At 36.0% G+C, this 17,197-nt stretch overlaps 1 protein-coding gene across 3 annotated transcripts in view; it reads right to left on the bottom strand.

Moving 5' to 3' along the window:
• The window catches only part of LOC121431367 (sodium-coupled monocarboxylate transporter 1-like), a 39,137-nt gene that overhangs the window by 14,761 nt on the left and 7,179 nt on the right, over positions 1–17,197 (bottom strand). For all 3 annotated transcript variants that reach the window (XM_041628907.1, XM_041628908.1, XM_041628906.1), the window contains exons 2-8: positions 16,059–16,124; positions 11,255–11,306; positions 10,560–10,627; positions 9,816–9,970; positions 2,788–2,928; positions 1,246–1,464; positions 658–770 (exon numbers count right to left, since the gene is read on the bottom strand). In XM_041628907.1, the coding sequence (XP_041484841.1) occupies positions 658–770; positions 1,246–1,464; positions 2,788–2,928; positions 9,816–9,970; positions 10,560–10,627; positions 11,255–11,306; positions 16,059–16,124 (814 nt within the window). The remainder of the gene's footprint in view (positions 1–657; positions 771–1,245; positions 1,465–2,787; positions 2,929–9,815; positions 9,971–10,559; positions 10,628–11,254; positions 11,307–16,058; positions 16,125–17,197) is intronic.

Below are 17,197 nucleotides of genomic sequence, written 5' to 3' on the forward strand. Positions count from 1 at the left end.
GATGAGACTTGCAAGTTGAAGTGCAAGTCAATATTTACTTGGTTTTTTTTTGAAATCTGAACCAATAGACATATCATTTATATTTATGACATGATTATGCTTTTGTCACTTCATCAGTTTAATATATACTCATTGTTATTCTGTATTAAACTGTCGCATTTTCTGCACACATAAACAGACGGTCTGATTTGGGGGTTTTGTTTAATTGTTCGACGTATCACACGCCATATTTTCTGAATATTATGTCAAAATCTGTCATGAAATTGAATTTTTGTAATATTTTATTTGGTCACTCGCTGGCAATTTTTTTTATATAAATTTTCCCAATATGCCATATCTGATCCCCTCGAAATTTTCGACTTATGTGATCATAAACATTTTTTTTGATTAATTCTCTTTACAGTCTTTATACGATGAACCCTGATTGATTTATTGATTGGTTTTTAATAGTTGTCAGGCATGCATGTATAAAAAAAGACTAGTTTAACATGTTTAAAAATAACGTATCAAAATACCTTGACGGAATATCCCATGAAAGCCGACATGGCTTAGTTCCATTCTGGTCCTTATATACCTTAAAGAAATTGATGATAAACTACACGAGAGAGAACTTTTTCAAAATTTGTGACATTTTAAGAATCAATTATAAATACTTACCAAGCATTTTGGTGATCTTGGTGTATTTTTCTTCTGACATATCTGGCCATGTCCTCTTGACAATGTCTTCCCCAGTCACAGCAGCGAGCGAGTTCAGACCGGACGATACGGTACTATAGGCGAAATGAAAGGCATTGATAAGTCGAAAGCAAATCTTAACTTGAGCGTATCACCTTATTGGTCATGTTGGTGAAAAGGCCTTTAATATTATTGGTAGGTTCTTTGAAAGCGTTAAGGTCTAGATTTTAGCTCTTGCGTACAGGGAGTAACAATAATAAAAACGCGCTTCGGAATAGAATATTTCTAGATAGATATCGCTACATAAATGCCTATTAGTAGTAGTAGTAGTAGTAAATGGTTTTGTTTTAATGAAAACGAAGCCTATAACAAAATGCCTTAAAATGATTTCCCTTTAAAAATTGTCCTTATCAATACGTGGAACCTAAAAATAAATAATGTACTCCTTCAGATAGACCGATATGGGTCTTTTTCTGCCTAGTGTAGTCTGAACACTTTTCACCTTATTTGCAAAATTATTAATCATTCGAAAAATAAATAATCAAAGTATTAATAGACGTGACTTTGTACCTGAGGGCGGCGCTGAAAGCAGCGGAAACCAGGAGACCGGGTAGCCCTGGGCGGTTCCCAAAGATATCCATGACTAGGTACGGGACAAGCTGGTCAGTCTGACTAACTTTACCTGACGTGTAAGGGTCACAGTCAGCATAGTAAGCGTACATGACGATGCCGGAGAGACAGGCGAAGCAGACGACGAAGAGCATACCAATGATGGCGTAGAGAACAGCCCTAAATAAAATGAACATGGACAACAAATTATTCATTAAGTGAACTTAAATCAGAATTATTAAAAACTTATTAAAGGCTATTTACAGGGAGCAGAAGAACAGGAAGTGTAAATTTTTTTCTATTTCTTCACAATCAACCATGTACAAAAAACGTGTTGGTATGCTACAATATTTTCATTGCTTGTTATTTTTTCCTGGCTAAAATCACCCTCAATTTGGAGTGAAAACTTTTTTTCTTTTTTTTTGGGGGGGGGGTGGGGTTTATAAGTTGTTTTTTTTTCAAACCAGCACCCCCTCTTAAAACGTTTCCAGGCCCCGGCACACCTGCACTTTCAAATTGATTCCACTGCCTTTACACTTCAAAATCAAATCAGTCGAAATTGATTTGTTCATAGGGTCAGCTGGGTGCAAGTGTTATTCTAGTCATTTTGACTATTTCCTAGTCGTATTTTGCTTGTCTTGAAAAGATTTATTTCTGACTAGAATATAATCATGTCAGAAATGTGACTAGACATATCAGTTGCACCCAGCTGACTACTGGCCTAGTCAAATTGACTGATTTGTTTTAATTAAAAGTGTAAAACAGGATGTGAAACTACTCTGACAGTGGGCCAATCATAATTTCAACTGGAACAATTTTTTTTTCAATACAGTCATAAGCGGAATAACATGACGGTATAAAGAGAAAACGAAATAATTACAATTCAACATCGCCAATAACAAATGTTCACCCCTTGAACTATCATTAAACCTATTTCTTAAGTGTTTGTGAATACTGTAATATTAAAACAATTTCATTTTATCTTTCCGGACACACAGAGTCTAGGCTGGGAATCAATGGTTGTTATACCATCCACAACACACATTATCTCGTTTTTGGAGGAGATTTCTTCATATTTATGATAATAATAATACTGATGATAATAACGATAATGATAATATTAATAATAATGATAATTATAATAATGATAACAGTAATAAATTGTATTCCACATTTTCACACATAGGCGGCGGAAGCGGGGGACAGATCCCCCAAAAAAATTGAGGGGGGGTACGGTCCCCCCCTAAATTTGTAGTCGATAACCTTTTTTTTTTTTTTTGGCTTGTCAATTTTCTTTCCTGCGTCCCCCCCCCCCTACATTCTGGTGGACCCCCATTAAAATCTCTCTTGTCCCCCCTAGAATTTAGGTTGAGACCTTTTTTTTTTTTTTTGCTTGTCAATTTTTTTTACATGTGTCCATCACAAAATTTCAGGTAGACCCCCCCCTAATTTTTGTGGCTTCCGCCGCCAATGCTTTCATATGATATTGAAACCCGCACTTACCTCTGAGCAACACGCACGTTCCCACAGGTGAGGTATCTCTGAACCTGACTCTGATTAACCCCATAAACAGCTGTCCATGTGAAGGTACCTCCTACCACCACAGACCAGAATGTGTGACGAATCTTGGGATCGGGGTTGAAGCTATACAAGAAAAGAGAGGAGTGACATTTAGTGAATTACGAAATCTATCTATTTCAAATTGTTATCTACTTCGGAAAAGAGAACGGACAGTACATAGTCTGTTTATACTCTATTGATTGATTGCCGTGGCCGAGTGGTCTAAGGCGCCTGGCTATACATGGAAAGCCCGGGATTCAATCCCCGGCCGCGCTCCTATGCCGTGAAAAAGGCATTTAATCTGCAATGCTCTTTTATCCTGCTTTCAAATAAATGGAAATGCGAGATGCATTACTGGTAACTGGGTGTGCACTTGTTTTTTTTTTAAATAATATTATCGGATAAAATTGATAAATTGTTTGCTCACTAGCACATTTTGATATCAATAGATGGATTCATTGATCAATATTGATCATATGATTGATTGATTGGTTGAATGGTTGATCGAATGTTTAATTGACGGATTGATTATGGTAGATTTGTTGATTGATTGATTGGTTGGTTGAATGAATGATTCTTCACTGTTTGATTGATTTATTTTCAACAATTGCAAATATATGATTTCCATTTATTTGAATGTGTTATGACGACGCATGCGCCTGTAAAGAATGTAGAATGATAAAATAGGTTGAATCATGCACATTATATAGTAAACATAGACTCCAATATCATTTATTTACTCCATGTTTACATGTATCCCATATCGGAGACTGCAAGCCTTGAAAATACCCGCCAATTCAATTACTCTTGCTGTCCTCTAGCCGACTCCATCGTTTGACATTTAACCTCTATAACATGACGTCATCAAATATAACATCATTCCCTATTCATTTCCATTCAGCCGCTCACTGTTTGACCTTTGCCCTTTCGTGTGTTGCTAGGTAAAGCCTCTTGTTGACAAACGCACAGGAATTCGTAGTATTTTGATATAATCTTTCCCTCCATATGAGCGCGATGGTTGTGTATATATACTCTTTAAATTTTTTTTTTTTGGGGGGGGGCAAAAACGTATAGAGGTCATATTTTACAGTTAACCGTTGACTATTTTTTGTGCAGACATAATGTCATTACAGTGTTAGAATTCGTACAACCAACCCTGAAAATTTGTTAAAATAATCATTAATCGACCAACTGTTGGTTAAAAAATATCACAATTCATGTTTTCCATGCAATATTGTTTTGACCAATTATAATTGGTGGGCAAATTCATATTTGGGCAAATCTAGGTTGGTTAAAGAAATTATGAGAGCATGACCCATGCTGGGAGAAGTGTATATCCATGGAGCTATACTGGTATCATCCCCTCCCAACTAATTAGGCCCACACAAATCGAAACGAACTTCGTAAAAAACAAAACAAAATACTATTATAACGAAATTCATACAAAACTCCAAGATCTTAGCCTCCTGTCGAGGACCTGGCGGCTGCTTCCCGAGCGAAGCGAAGGATATAGCGAATTAGGAAATCGCTCGCTTCGCGCGGGAACAGCCGCCAGGGCCTCGACACGAGGCTACAAGATCTAAGATGCAGCGTCTTTCTTTTAATAATGAGTAAAAAATAATTTGTGGTGTTTATCCTATACCCTAGCCTAATTAACTTCCAATACTATATGAAGAATATCTACGTGAAGAAACATGCCACATATAGGAATGCCCAGGGGCGAGTCAATTTCTTTATTTTTTTTATTATTATTTTTTATCAATACTTCATCTTACATTTATGAATTTTTCACTTACCAGTTATGTTATTTAAATGTATTATATATATTTTTTTTATTTTATCATTATCAGTTTTGGGGAGTTACTCTTTCAATGACAACAAGAAAGATAAGGTAAAGATAATACACTATATATTACAACCCCCTCCCCCCAAATAAAAAAAAATAAATAAAAGAGGGGGCACCCCTTTGTCCCCTCCCCTGGATTGGAGTCTGGCAGGGCCAATACCCCAAAATCACACTCATTCGAAATGTGTTGTATAGATTGAAAAGCTGCTCGAGAATGCAGGACGGAAAATTTTATGACTTTAAGGCCTGGTCACGCCGCCCGAGCGTTGTTGGAGCGGTGGTGTAGCGGTAGGGAGAGAGGGTCGAATTTCGCTCGCAAAATTGGGGGAAAAATCGAAAACACGACCGCTCCAACAACGCTCGGGCGGTGTGACCAGGCCTTAATTGGAGGATAATGCCCTACAGCTAGGCAGTTTAATTAAAAAATAAAAGTTTATTTTCGTCAGATTTAAGGTTATCCTCCCTTGTCTAGTGTAAATCAGACTAGATCACACCAACTGTGACCCAGTTTTTAATCAATCATATTTTTCAGGCACGATCTCGTAAATCTTGAGAGAGCAAACACATTACCATGATTAAACATTCGCATGGACGAACTCGTGCCTTATTATTTACATTCGGTATAATTAGCAACATATTTCATGTCATTAGGATAACCTCTAACGATGTCATATATATATATATATACACTGTAAAAATGAAGTGCTAATTAATAGTTTAATTATAGTTTAAATTTGAACTAGAAAATCAACACTCGCAGTGCAGTCACTATACAAGCACTGTAAGTGCTAAATTAGCACTTCATTTTTACAGTGTATATTATATATATATATATAATATACAGTGTAAAAGATGAAGTGCTAATTTAGCACTTATTTTTGGAAAATTTCTTCCGCTATATATATATATATATATATATATATATATATATATATATATACAGTGCGTATCAAAAAAAAGGTAACACTTTTAATAAGCCCTGGGGATTAAAAAATATACTGCATATGGGTGATTTTTTCACATATATTCTTGGGTTTGGGTCTCATCTATCCAATGAAAGTAAAAATGACAGAATGTTACACTTGAATGAGCACTGTCCATTTAGTTGTAAAGCTCGCAGAAATCTGTTTGCGCAGAAATGCTCGTTCGAAATCAAACTTACCCCGCGAAACATTTCTCATACATTTTCCTTGCACTTTGAGTCAATTGCAGTAAAACGGACACATGCAAGCATTTTGTAACAATTTTGCCACGAAAATTAAAATTTAAACACTTAGTAAGCACAACCTTTACCCTTTTTGTGCCAGCTGGATCTGAGGACATAACTAAATCTAAACAAAGGCTTATATCAGACATTTCCAACGTTTTTTTTTTTTTACAAAGCTTTTATCATATTAATACTTGTTTCTCCATACTTTTCCCAAGCTTGACAATGATTAACAAAATGAAAATCAAGCCGAAGCCATTTCATGAAAATCACAGCTCAGTGTAAAGCAAATATCGGCACGAATGGCCTAGGTAAGTGGGGAGTGGGGTGGGGTGCAGTAGGACTCTACGAAGTGTTTTGGGCAAGGAAACAAGTTAAAAAGGTAAAAGATATCTTCAAATCAAATTTACTAGCTAAATTCCATGTGTTTCTCATGAGTAAGGTCTACTTTTATTCGCATAACTATTTCAAAGTTCTGCACAAATCATTTTTCACAAACTTTTCAAAAGTAAGTGGTGCTCACTCAAGCAGAAATATTTTTCGACAGTTATATCGTCATTTGCTTAAATGGATCTGTACCAATGTTAAAATGTGGAAAAATCGTCAGGATATCACAAATTATGTATAATTTTACAGGACTTTTTGTAAGTGTAAACTTTTTTTATACGCACTGTATATATATTTTTTCTTTTTTTGTCTAACGTCAGCAAAATTTTAAGCAAATAAATGGAGCCATATGTTGGGAATTACCGGAATAACCCGTCATCTGGCATACATGTAAATATTCATTAAATTTATTTTCAATTGTTAAAACGACAATTTGTCTTTGAAGTTCAAGTCCACCCAAGAAAAAAAATACTGAATCAAACTAGCATAACCGAGGTAACGCTGAAAATTTCAACAAAATCGGATGTAAAATAACAAAAAAAGAAGTTATGACATGTTAAACATGTTAAAGTTTCGCTTATTTGTAACAAAACAGTATATATGCACATCTCACTGACATGCAAGTGAGACAGTCGATTTCCCTCACTCACTATTTCTTTTTTTTTATTGTTTGAATTATACATTTAATTTCTTACAGAAACTCCAAACAAGCTAATTTCACATATTTAGTGAGGAATTAATATTTCTTTTACTTGACGATGAGGAGAAAATGAGAATATTTTTTGTTTCTATAATGAAATACAAAAGAAATAGTGAGTGGTTGATGTCATCAGTATCCTCATTTGCATACCGACAAGGATATGCATATAACATGTTTGTGTTTTTTTAAGCGAAACTTTAAAATGTCATAACATTCTTATTTTACATCCGATTTTGATGAAATTTTCAGTTTTATACTTGTTGGATTTCCCTCTTTTTATTTAAATGAACCCTTTGTTGGGTAAAATTGTCCTTTACGATTTTGTATCAGAATTCAAATGATATATGGTTCTGTCGACTGTGTGCAATGATATCTTTTGGGATGTTTTTTTTCTATAATTCACTCAGAAGCGCAATGAGGCAAACAAATTACAGGGGCCAGATATCTTGGCTATGGCGTGTGGGGCAAAATTCCTGAAAGGTTGCAGGCGAGCATTACGTGCAAGCAAATATTTAGGCCTTTCCAAGAAAAACTGAAAAAATCAAATTTGTGTTAGATTTTGACATATCATGTAGAAGATAACACCATATTTTAATACTCCTTTTCATGAATCCTTTTCTTCCCGTTTACTTTTCTTTGTCACGAACTAAGCCCCCCTCCCATCCGTACGCCGTGATACACAAATCAATTTCCCACGTTTTAATGTCACATACCGACAAGTTTATGCACGATGGCAGAAGGAGGCAAGCGACATGTCAACCAAACAACAATTTCCTATAGTGCCCCAAATTTGTTATCATGGTTATAGCCTGCTCATCCTGCTAGGATATACCTTGGGCAAGGCATAATTGATATCATACTGAAAACAGTGCAAATTCGCTATCTCATCCATATCTTATACATAAAATGTCATTTTTAGTTTGTCGCCTGCGTCCATTTACCTCTGGGGGCAGCATATATCATCCCGGCATCAGTCTGTCTACTATTTAAATTGCTGTCGCTGCAGAGGACATGGACTCTTAAACTATCCCCTAGCTTCATCTCGACTATTTACTTTTCTCTCGTTAATAAAACAAATACTGTAAATTGCATGAATAACGACGGTCTATTTCGAGCAGACGATAGAGAACACTCAGGCACTACAGTCGCAAATTTGCAAAACATGACAAAAAGCGAATCCCATGTACATGATGTAATAGCTTATATTTAAGCCATTTTTTTTTTAATTTGCTAAATACGAACAAAACATGCAAACTTCGATTTTGACATACACATGAATATTTTGAAATGGTTGCTGCATACAGAGGTAAATCGAATTTTGAAGATTACTTGACATTAATAAAATGTAGATAACTACACAAATTTACATTTTCTGTATTTATTTTGTAGAAGTGCGTATTTTTTAACATTTGATATACTAAACATGCATAATATAATAACATTTTTTAAATAAAACATTTGGAAAAAGGTACAGTTAGGATTAAACATCCTAAGATCCTATTACAGAACCAACATTATTTTGTGGTAGACAGATTCTCTTTACACGAAGATAGAGCACTTTATGTCACTACCTTCCAGATAATGCACATCTGTTCATGATGCATATCCATAACAATGCACCTCTTCATCAGTTGTTTACATATTGTGATTTTCAACGAAATGTACAAAATTTGTCATGACGAGATTGATGACTTTGATTTTTTTATCGAGTTTTACCGACCTCGATTCACGTCTGTAATGCACTGCTTGGACTCAACATACACACTTCTTTTAATCAATGTTATTGTTTCAAACTAGCGGAGCAGGCAATGAAACTCAGTAAGGTGGCCCCAGGGTTGTTTTTTCGCACCTAGTTTGTTTTTAAGTTATCACGGCACAAAGGTTTGTTGCCCCAACTCTTTGGTGGGAGCATAGTTCACTTTACGGTTCTTGTCGACAAAAACAATCGACCATGAATGAGTTGGCATAAGAAGTCTCCTTGAGAATTTGACAAGCAAAAAACAAAAAACAAACAGAGATTAAAATATCATCGAGTACAAAAACTGTCGACCTTTCTTATTTCGGATAGTTTTCTTTGCAAAGGTTGGTGATCGTGCCGAACATCGAGTTTGAACTACCCGAAAGTACATGTAAAGGCCTACATAATTGTTTTTCGTCACTGCGAACCTGGCTGAACGTTCTCTTTAACCTTCTCGCAATCCGGCATGCTCCAGTTAGTTGAATCATATATAACACCATACTAAGAATGCCATCTCTGATTAACGTGACAGGCTGACACCTCGCATAATTATGAGGCAAACGCCATGACTCAAGTACCAAAGATGACTTTCGAAACAGAAGATTCAACTGTTTTAAGATTGCAGTGGATGCTTCAGATTGGGAAGGCAATTCCTTTGCACATCTGTAACTTCCAAATGCAATTTTGCGCACACAATGGTATTTACCTATTGAGCGGGATTCGAGTTTTAAAATTTCTGGGACCCGTATGCCGGCAAACCAGTAGCACCCCCCCCCCCCCCTATTTTGTGATCAGATGAACTATGCTATGATATATTTGTCTTTCCGATAGTAAAACATAATTTGTATTAGTTTACTTATTTGCTATAATCACAAATTGGAATTGCTGCTGTCCCAGGGGGAAAACACTACTATTTTTAGAAGGGCACGTATATACATCCTGATATTTACGTGACATCCAAAGTTTATAAGACCGAGTACCAATTGTCAATAATTTTCAGGCTGATAACGAGGCATTACTTTATTCAATTCATGATTTTTTTTTCATATATATAAATGTGTTATCTAATCAACGAAAGGTTAGTCATCCTCACTCAATGAAATCAATCCGCCCTCCTTCGTCAGCAATCCGCCAGGCCTCACCCAGTCCACCGAGTCGTCTGCTTGTCTCGATTACGATAGCTAAGAATCCGATCATCATGACGATCACTTGGAATACATCGGTCCACAGCACTGCTTTCATCCCTCCCTGTTGATTGAAGTGTTACCATGGTAATAGGATAGTTGTGTGTAAATGATATTTATTTTTGTCTCCCTTTAATTTATTGAAAGATTCGACTAAAACAAGTTTTCATGCTTCATTGTTTAAAGGAGTGGTTAGTAGTAGCTGTTCGCAAATGCAACGGGTTAAATAAATGAATAAATTAATAAATAAATAAATAAATAGATAAATAAATAAGTTAATAAATAATCAAATAAGTGAATAAACAAATAATGAAATAAATAAATTAATTAATCAATAAATGAATGAATGAATCAATCAATCAATATGCTGGTAGAAAATAGAACTACGATATACTATGATGACAAATTAAAGAGCCAATGCTGGTATCATAAGCCCATGATGAAACTTTTCTCCTATAAATGAAGAAATATTTGATTTACTCGTTAAAAGTTAAAAATGACTATTAAGAACGTATTATGGCATAGGATATAAAATACATAACTGGTGTAACGTAATAAACTAGTCTGCGTACGGTTAATCACTTTTGTTTTCCCTTCTTCCAAGAATCTTTGCAAAACCTCTACTTTAAACAAAGAGATTAAGAGATACTTACAATTGTCGTGTAAAAGGTGCACACTATTCCGATAGCGAGTACAGAACCCCATAGATTGAGCCCGGTAACTGTAAGAAAGAAAAAATATCAAAACAAACTTCAGAATTTGAAAAAAAAGCATGGTTTAATCTGTTCAGGGATCCGAAAAAAATCCTGACATTCATCACAAATTGTATCAAAATATGACAGGGATGAATAAACTTATTTCCGATCAGCAATTCGTAACTTAGGGAGGGAACAATGACATAACACTGCAAACCCTTCACTCGAGTTAAGGGTCTGAATGCGCAGCCTATAATGCCTTGTATACTGAATAGCAAGTTTTGTATGTGCTAGTCTTTTCGTGGAGACCCACTTGTTGATTAAAGTCTCAAGCAGGGTCTTTGTCTGCAGACTAGCTGTCACCAGGGTCATCATAGTGCGCCATTCAATCGGCAACTCATAAATGCTATTATGTTATCATTAATAATTTTATCATGTCACAGAGTGCGTAAAACGCCAAAATAGGCTAAAAACTCACAGTCTAGTGAATTGTTGTGAAATATATAATATTTGGGGGACATGAGCGGAAATTTCGTGAGATATTTCACCCTTCGGGAGGGAGGGGGGTGACCCTTTCCAATAGGCTGCTGTGCAAATGTCGGAATATGGGGGGCGGGGTGGTGGCACTGAACAGAGTTGACTACGACACTTACCAGCACTCAAAGCCAAGGCGGGAGCATAGATCACGATACCCATATAAATAACCTGTAATAGAATTTAGAGAAATAAAAAAAGAAAACCAAAATCATTTAAGTGCTTAAAATTACATTTTTTCAAGGAAGTTACCTAGTCATCAAATTTAAGAGAGCTAAATCCATTTTGCGCAAAATCATGTTTTCCAACGACAACACAGACATGACAGAGGGGTATTAATCACGAATATTCTTTGTTCCCCTTTTTTTCTTTTCATTTTTTGTAAACTAAAATAACCTTTATCAGAGTGAAAACCCCTTATTTGGCTTGTCATTTTTTTTCAAAACCAGCACATCCTTTCTAAACAAGTTGTCCCACATGCTCCTGTTAAAATGTCTTATTCCCGACTATTTGTATTATTATGGAAGTTTGATAAGATTTTGTCATTAACAAATCGCTTCAAGAGTGACTATATGCAGTAATGGTTTCATAAGTTCATCTCAGGGACATGAAAGGTAAATTTGCTTTAAAGAGTTCAAATTGTCACACAAGAGTAAACCTATTATGGAAATGTCTCGTATTCGTAGATCATTTTTTCGTTATTGTCTGTACAAAAAAAAAATATTCTTGTGTCGTCTGATGTGGGCGGGGAGGGTAAGAGGGGAAGGGGTATAAGCAAGGCACTGGGAACGATATTTTTACAGGGGGTGCTGATGATCCCCTTATGTCTCATAACGTCTAATAATATGTGTACCCTAATAACCCCTCTCCTTATGAATTTGAGCGTATTTTTTTTATTTATTATTTTTTTTTGTTAATATGTGATTTCATATTTTTCCAATTTACTGTATATATTTGAATTTATGATGAATTGTCAGGCGCCTTGAGCATTCCTCGGAGTGGATATTTTTATGTGCGCATTAGAAATATGGTTATTATTATTATTATTATTAAAAGTGTTTCACTACAAAATTAAGGTCATTTTCGTTACATTTATCCATTATGTCACATTTCCAGGGGGGGTGCTGACTAAGGGAAATAATACACGCAACAACCCAAGGAAAATCTTGGGGGTGCTTTAGCCTGCACCCCAAGTACCCCCCACTTCCTAGGCCCATGCGTATAGGTCAGACGCTGGGCCTATCCTTTGTAAAGATTTATTCTCATTAAACGTTCCATCTGAAGTGAAGTTATGAAGTTGGTCATGTGGTTGCTTTCAACAGCATTTCTTGAGCTTTTTACGAACCCAGGTATAAGACAAAGAACCACGAATAAAAGAGACGGAGGGGCTTAATTGCAATTTGCAAATTTTTTTTATTAATGTTTTAAACAATTTAAAAAATGTCGGTCTTTTGACCGTCTGCCTGTCTTTTGCTTTCTAGTTTTCGCATAAATAAAAAAGAAATATGATAACACAATAATATTGGCCTATAGCATTCCATATTAAAGGGCATTTAAGCTGTACTGATGGGGAAATAAGAGGAAAGAACAACCAATAATTGTCGAAAGGCTCTACAACAAATTTCTGCCAACATCACTGCGCTGATGTCGACTAGATAATCAACCACGCCCTAGAAAAAAAAACATCTGTGGATCGAGCCATATTCGGACACTAAACCTAATTATTCAACGGAAACTGTCATAATTTGGAACAGTTTCGAGGTCAGTTGACTCTGGATAAGCTGTTACAAGGTCCACAATGAAATAAAATTTTATCATAAGTTTACTACATATATAATATGGTTTTCTTTCCTTTTAGAACAGTACCTAGTCATTATGTTTGGGATGATCGAATAGTATGGGGCTGTAGAAGAGTGGATGTAAAAAAAATGGAGGGGGGGTAGGAGATTTACGCCCATCCCTAAGGTACGGTATCCTCAAATAAGAGATACGTCCAGTAAAGTAAAAATTATACTGTTCAGACACATAATATATTGAAAGGCTATATTTATGGATACAGCCAGTAATTTTGAAAGTGAAAGGCATACAACGAGCGAAGCGACCGAGATCCAAAAAATTGTTATTTTAAGATAACGAATTAATTCTGGAACATACATGCATTCACTGAGCAGATTCTAGTTTCTTTTCTACAATATAAAATAGGAGACCATATTCCCGACAAAAAGACGTCTAATAAGCATGATTAATCTCCTTCTCAAATTACACCCTTCCAACTGAGGACAACAATTGCAGTTGTAATGGTTGTTCATTAAAATGATCATCGTAGAACAATCCGTAATACTGGTATTTCCTCTTCTGCTGTAATGTCCCCCCCCCCCCCCCTCTTTCTCATAAGTTTTAATCATCATGATTTGTGTTTCCTCTTCCGTTGTTGTGTTTTCTCTATCTCATCTACTTGCACTTTGCACGGCAGAGAGAGTTTCTGTTTCTTTTAACTCCCGTAGGAACTCGGCAGGACAGCATTTTTTTGCTGGTAAACGCCAAGCTGGTACATAAACAAATTACCTTGGAAACATTTTACGTCTAGGTTAATCAGTCATAGGGGCTGACGTAATAGACGACAGATATCACTCTTGGGCCTTTTTATCAAAGTGGAGACAATGGCAGAGTTGGGATTCGAACTCACAACCTTGCGATTATAAGTCCAATGCTCTAACCACTGGACCACACGACCCGTGTTAGTCGCCCAATGTAAGGGTCCATTACCAATCCCATTATTATTATTATATACAAACCTGCTGCCAATAGCTTACTTTGTGAGCCCATGGCCGTGAGCAGATTTTCCAGGGGGCCGGGGGGAAGCAAGATGCGTAATAAAGTTGAAGAAAATCGAAAAACGAGGAAACAAAACAAGCTTGTCATATTCTACAATGTAATTGAAAACAAAATTGTACACACTTTTCGTTAATTTTGTGAAAAATTTCAGTTAATTTGTTCAGTTTTCAAAATTTCTGGGGGAAACTGCTCCCTAACCCCCCGCCGCGGACAGTTATGTGTGTGCCTTCGTGATGGGTGAAGTGTTTGGCGTGGATCCAAACCACCAGCGTAATAATCGAAATATAGATCATATCTTAAACAAGTAAATAAAACAATTGCCAAGATAGTGGAAATATAATCGCGTCTGGAGTTTGCTTACTACTTCACAATTATCTACCAGATTCGTGACTTACTACCGGCATGGACCTAGGTCTATGCTACCGGTAATAAATTCGAGGAGTGTTTTGTTAAAGGAATTTTGAGGTGCAGTGTTAAAAAAACTAAAATAGTCTACGTAGCCCCTATATCTCCCTTTCCATCTCGCATTTTACTTCACACTCTAATATTTACTTTATTCCTTTTCTTCATTAAATCAATTAAGCAATCAATTAGTTAATTAATTTTCTACTCATTTATTCATTCATTCGTTTATTTTATTCATTTACTTATTTATTTATATATTTTTTTATTTTTTTATTTATTCATTCTTTCATTAATATTTATTTATCTCTTTATTTATGCTTATTTATTTACGTATTTAATTAGTTATATATTAATTAATCCTATATATTGTATCCATTAATTCTTGTGTTCCATTAATCCTTGACTCAGGGACTACTAGTCTACCACTATCGAATTTGTTTTTTTATCATAAACGACGGATCTTTTCATATTTTTGAGTACATGTATATTCAGTCTCCAAGACAAAAAAAATAAATCAAACAAATGAATCCCGAGCGGCTACACACAGCAAAAACTGTGGTGTTAACCGGTGTACATAGAGGACCACACCAGTTATTTTACACCGGTGTTAAATTGGTGGTGTTAGTTTTACACCTATTGGTGTCATGACAACACCTTTTGTTGTTACATTTACACTCTTTTGCGTTATATTTAATCTCTAGGGTGTAATTTTAACACCTCGGGTGATGTGGTCCTCTATTAACACCAATTGGTGTCAGTTTTAACACCGCAGTTTTTATAGTGCACAGTGCAGTAGGCAATACACATTGTAAACAGGGGTTGCATGTTTACATGGTGCAACACGTTTAGACAGAACTAATCAATAAGATAAAGTGAAGCGTATTTAATAGTCAACAATACTGATTTCCTCGGTTCACTATCCGGTGACACGACTTTTGCCCCAGCGACAATTGCTCCGGGGTTTATTTCGTCTAAGATGAAGGGTTAGTATTGCAATAGGGTTTTATGTTAGGTTTAGGGTAGGGTTTGGGATAGTGTTAAATCCAGGGTTGAGGTGAATGTGTGGAATTCAAAGCGGAGCGATTGTCGCCGGAGCAAATGTCATGGAACCCAATATCCTGTCAGATTTGGTATGAAGGAACAAAGTCAAATAAAATCAACTACTTATTTAAGTAAATGTCATGAAAAACAGACACCATACAAGTGATACATAAACAAACAATAACAATAAATGGGGGGGGGCGGTTGGCTCACCCCGATTGCGCTAGTGTGTACACCAAAAAGGTTCAAGAGTTGAGTCAAATTACGTGTCGCCGATGGCAGCGGGAAGATCAATGAATTACACATTATCTTTCGTTTGACTGCTGCAAATTGAAGTGCAGAACACAAAACTTGAACCTTTGTGTGTGTTGGGGGGGGGGGGGTGTGATGGTGTATATGTGACTGTGTGTTTTCTTCCTATTAATAGCGATAGCCTGTAATTCATTTGTTTGATTTATTTTTTTTGTCTTGGAGACTGAATATACATGTACTCAAAAATATGAAAAGATCCGTCGTCACGTGCATTCAGAGCATATCGACCGTGGCCGTCACTGTCGTCGCAAAATGCAATGAATATTACATTCATGATTCTGTGCACACAAAACAGGAAAGACAGCAGAAAAAAAGAAATATATATCTTACCGTCTGAAGAACAAATGTGAGCATGCCACATACTCTCACCACCCTGTTGAACCGTCTTTCCAAGTACTGAAAAAAACATGAATAAAGACTGATCTTTTCATAAATGAAAATCTAGAGCATAATAAAATGTTCACTGAAAAAAATAAACTTAAGAGTTCAATGTAAATCGATCTTTGAATCTAAACTGTGATGGTATGAAGCAGCAGACACATAAAAAAATATTGCCATGTGAAAAAAAAAGGTTTTCAGGCATAATAAAAAGAGTGAATACTAAGTAAGCATGGGCCTACACAGACATGAACAATATAGGCCTGGGTCTATATAATTCACAATGGTAGTTATTATGATATGTATTGCACAATGTTGATAAATAATAATGAGATTTCGATAGAAGTCAGAGTTCTTTAGTTGTGTGATTTATTCATTCCATTTTTTTTGGGGGGAGGGGGTTAATGTGGTCGTTGCAATTTGAATTGATTTCCATGGTAAACATGGTCAATGAAACTTTGAAATTTACTCTTTTGTAAATCTCTTATTCCATTTTGGTTTATTTTGTGTTTTTTTTTTATGTGAGGGTATGTGTGTTTTGCAGCAACGGGACTGGCCTCCATATATTTGACCCGACGCCTGACCTTTGTGACCTTACATCAAGTTACATGACCTACTACGGAAGTACCGTCTGCTTTTCCCGTCAATCCTTTCGCGAGGATGAAACCTCTATGAATGGGACAAAAAAAAAGAAAAAGAAAAAAAACGTGGGAAAGCAGGAGATAAGAACTTGAATACGAATTTAGTCATTGATTAGTTTGCCATGGTTGATCACGGTACAACGTCGACTGAATAGAGTTGAAAACAGGACAAGGATGTGGAAACAATAAAGGTATTTTTGTTTTACTATTGGCTGTGATGATTCATACACCATGTAATAAATGTTCTGCTCATTTGAGGTTCTTCACTCAGATCGAACAACAAAATAAACTTGTTCCACGGTGATCTCGCTGCAAGGTTTAATCTTCAACAAAAGCTTATTTCCTTTTTTCTAACAAGTTTAGTCAACCTTTCCTCAACCATTTCACGACATCAGTAGTTCTCTTATAACCTCAGCGCACTGCAAATTCCACCCCCCCCCCCCCATCCCG

Source organism: Lytechinus variegatus, chromosome 17 (assembly GCF_018143015.1).
Source record: "Lytechinus variegatus isolate NC3 chromosome 17, Lvar_3.0, whole genome shotgun sequence".
Lineage (NCBI taxonomy): Eukaryota > Metazoa > Echinodermata > Echinoidea > Temnopleuroida > Toxopneustidae > Lytechinus > Lytechinus variegatus.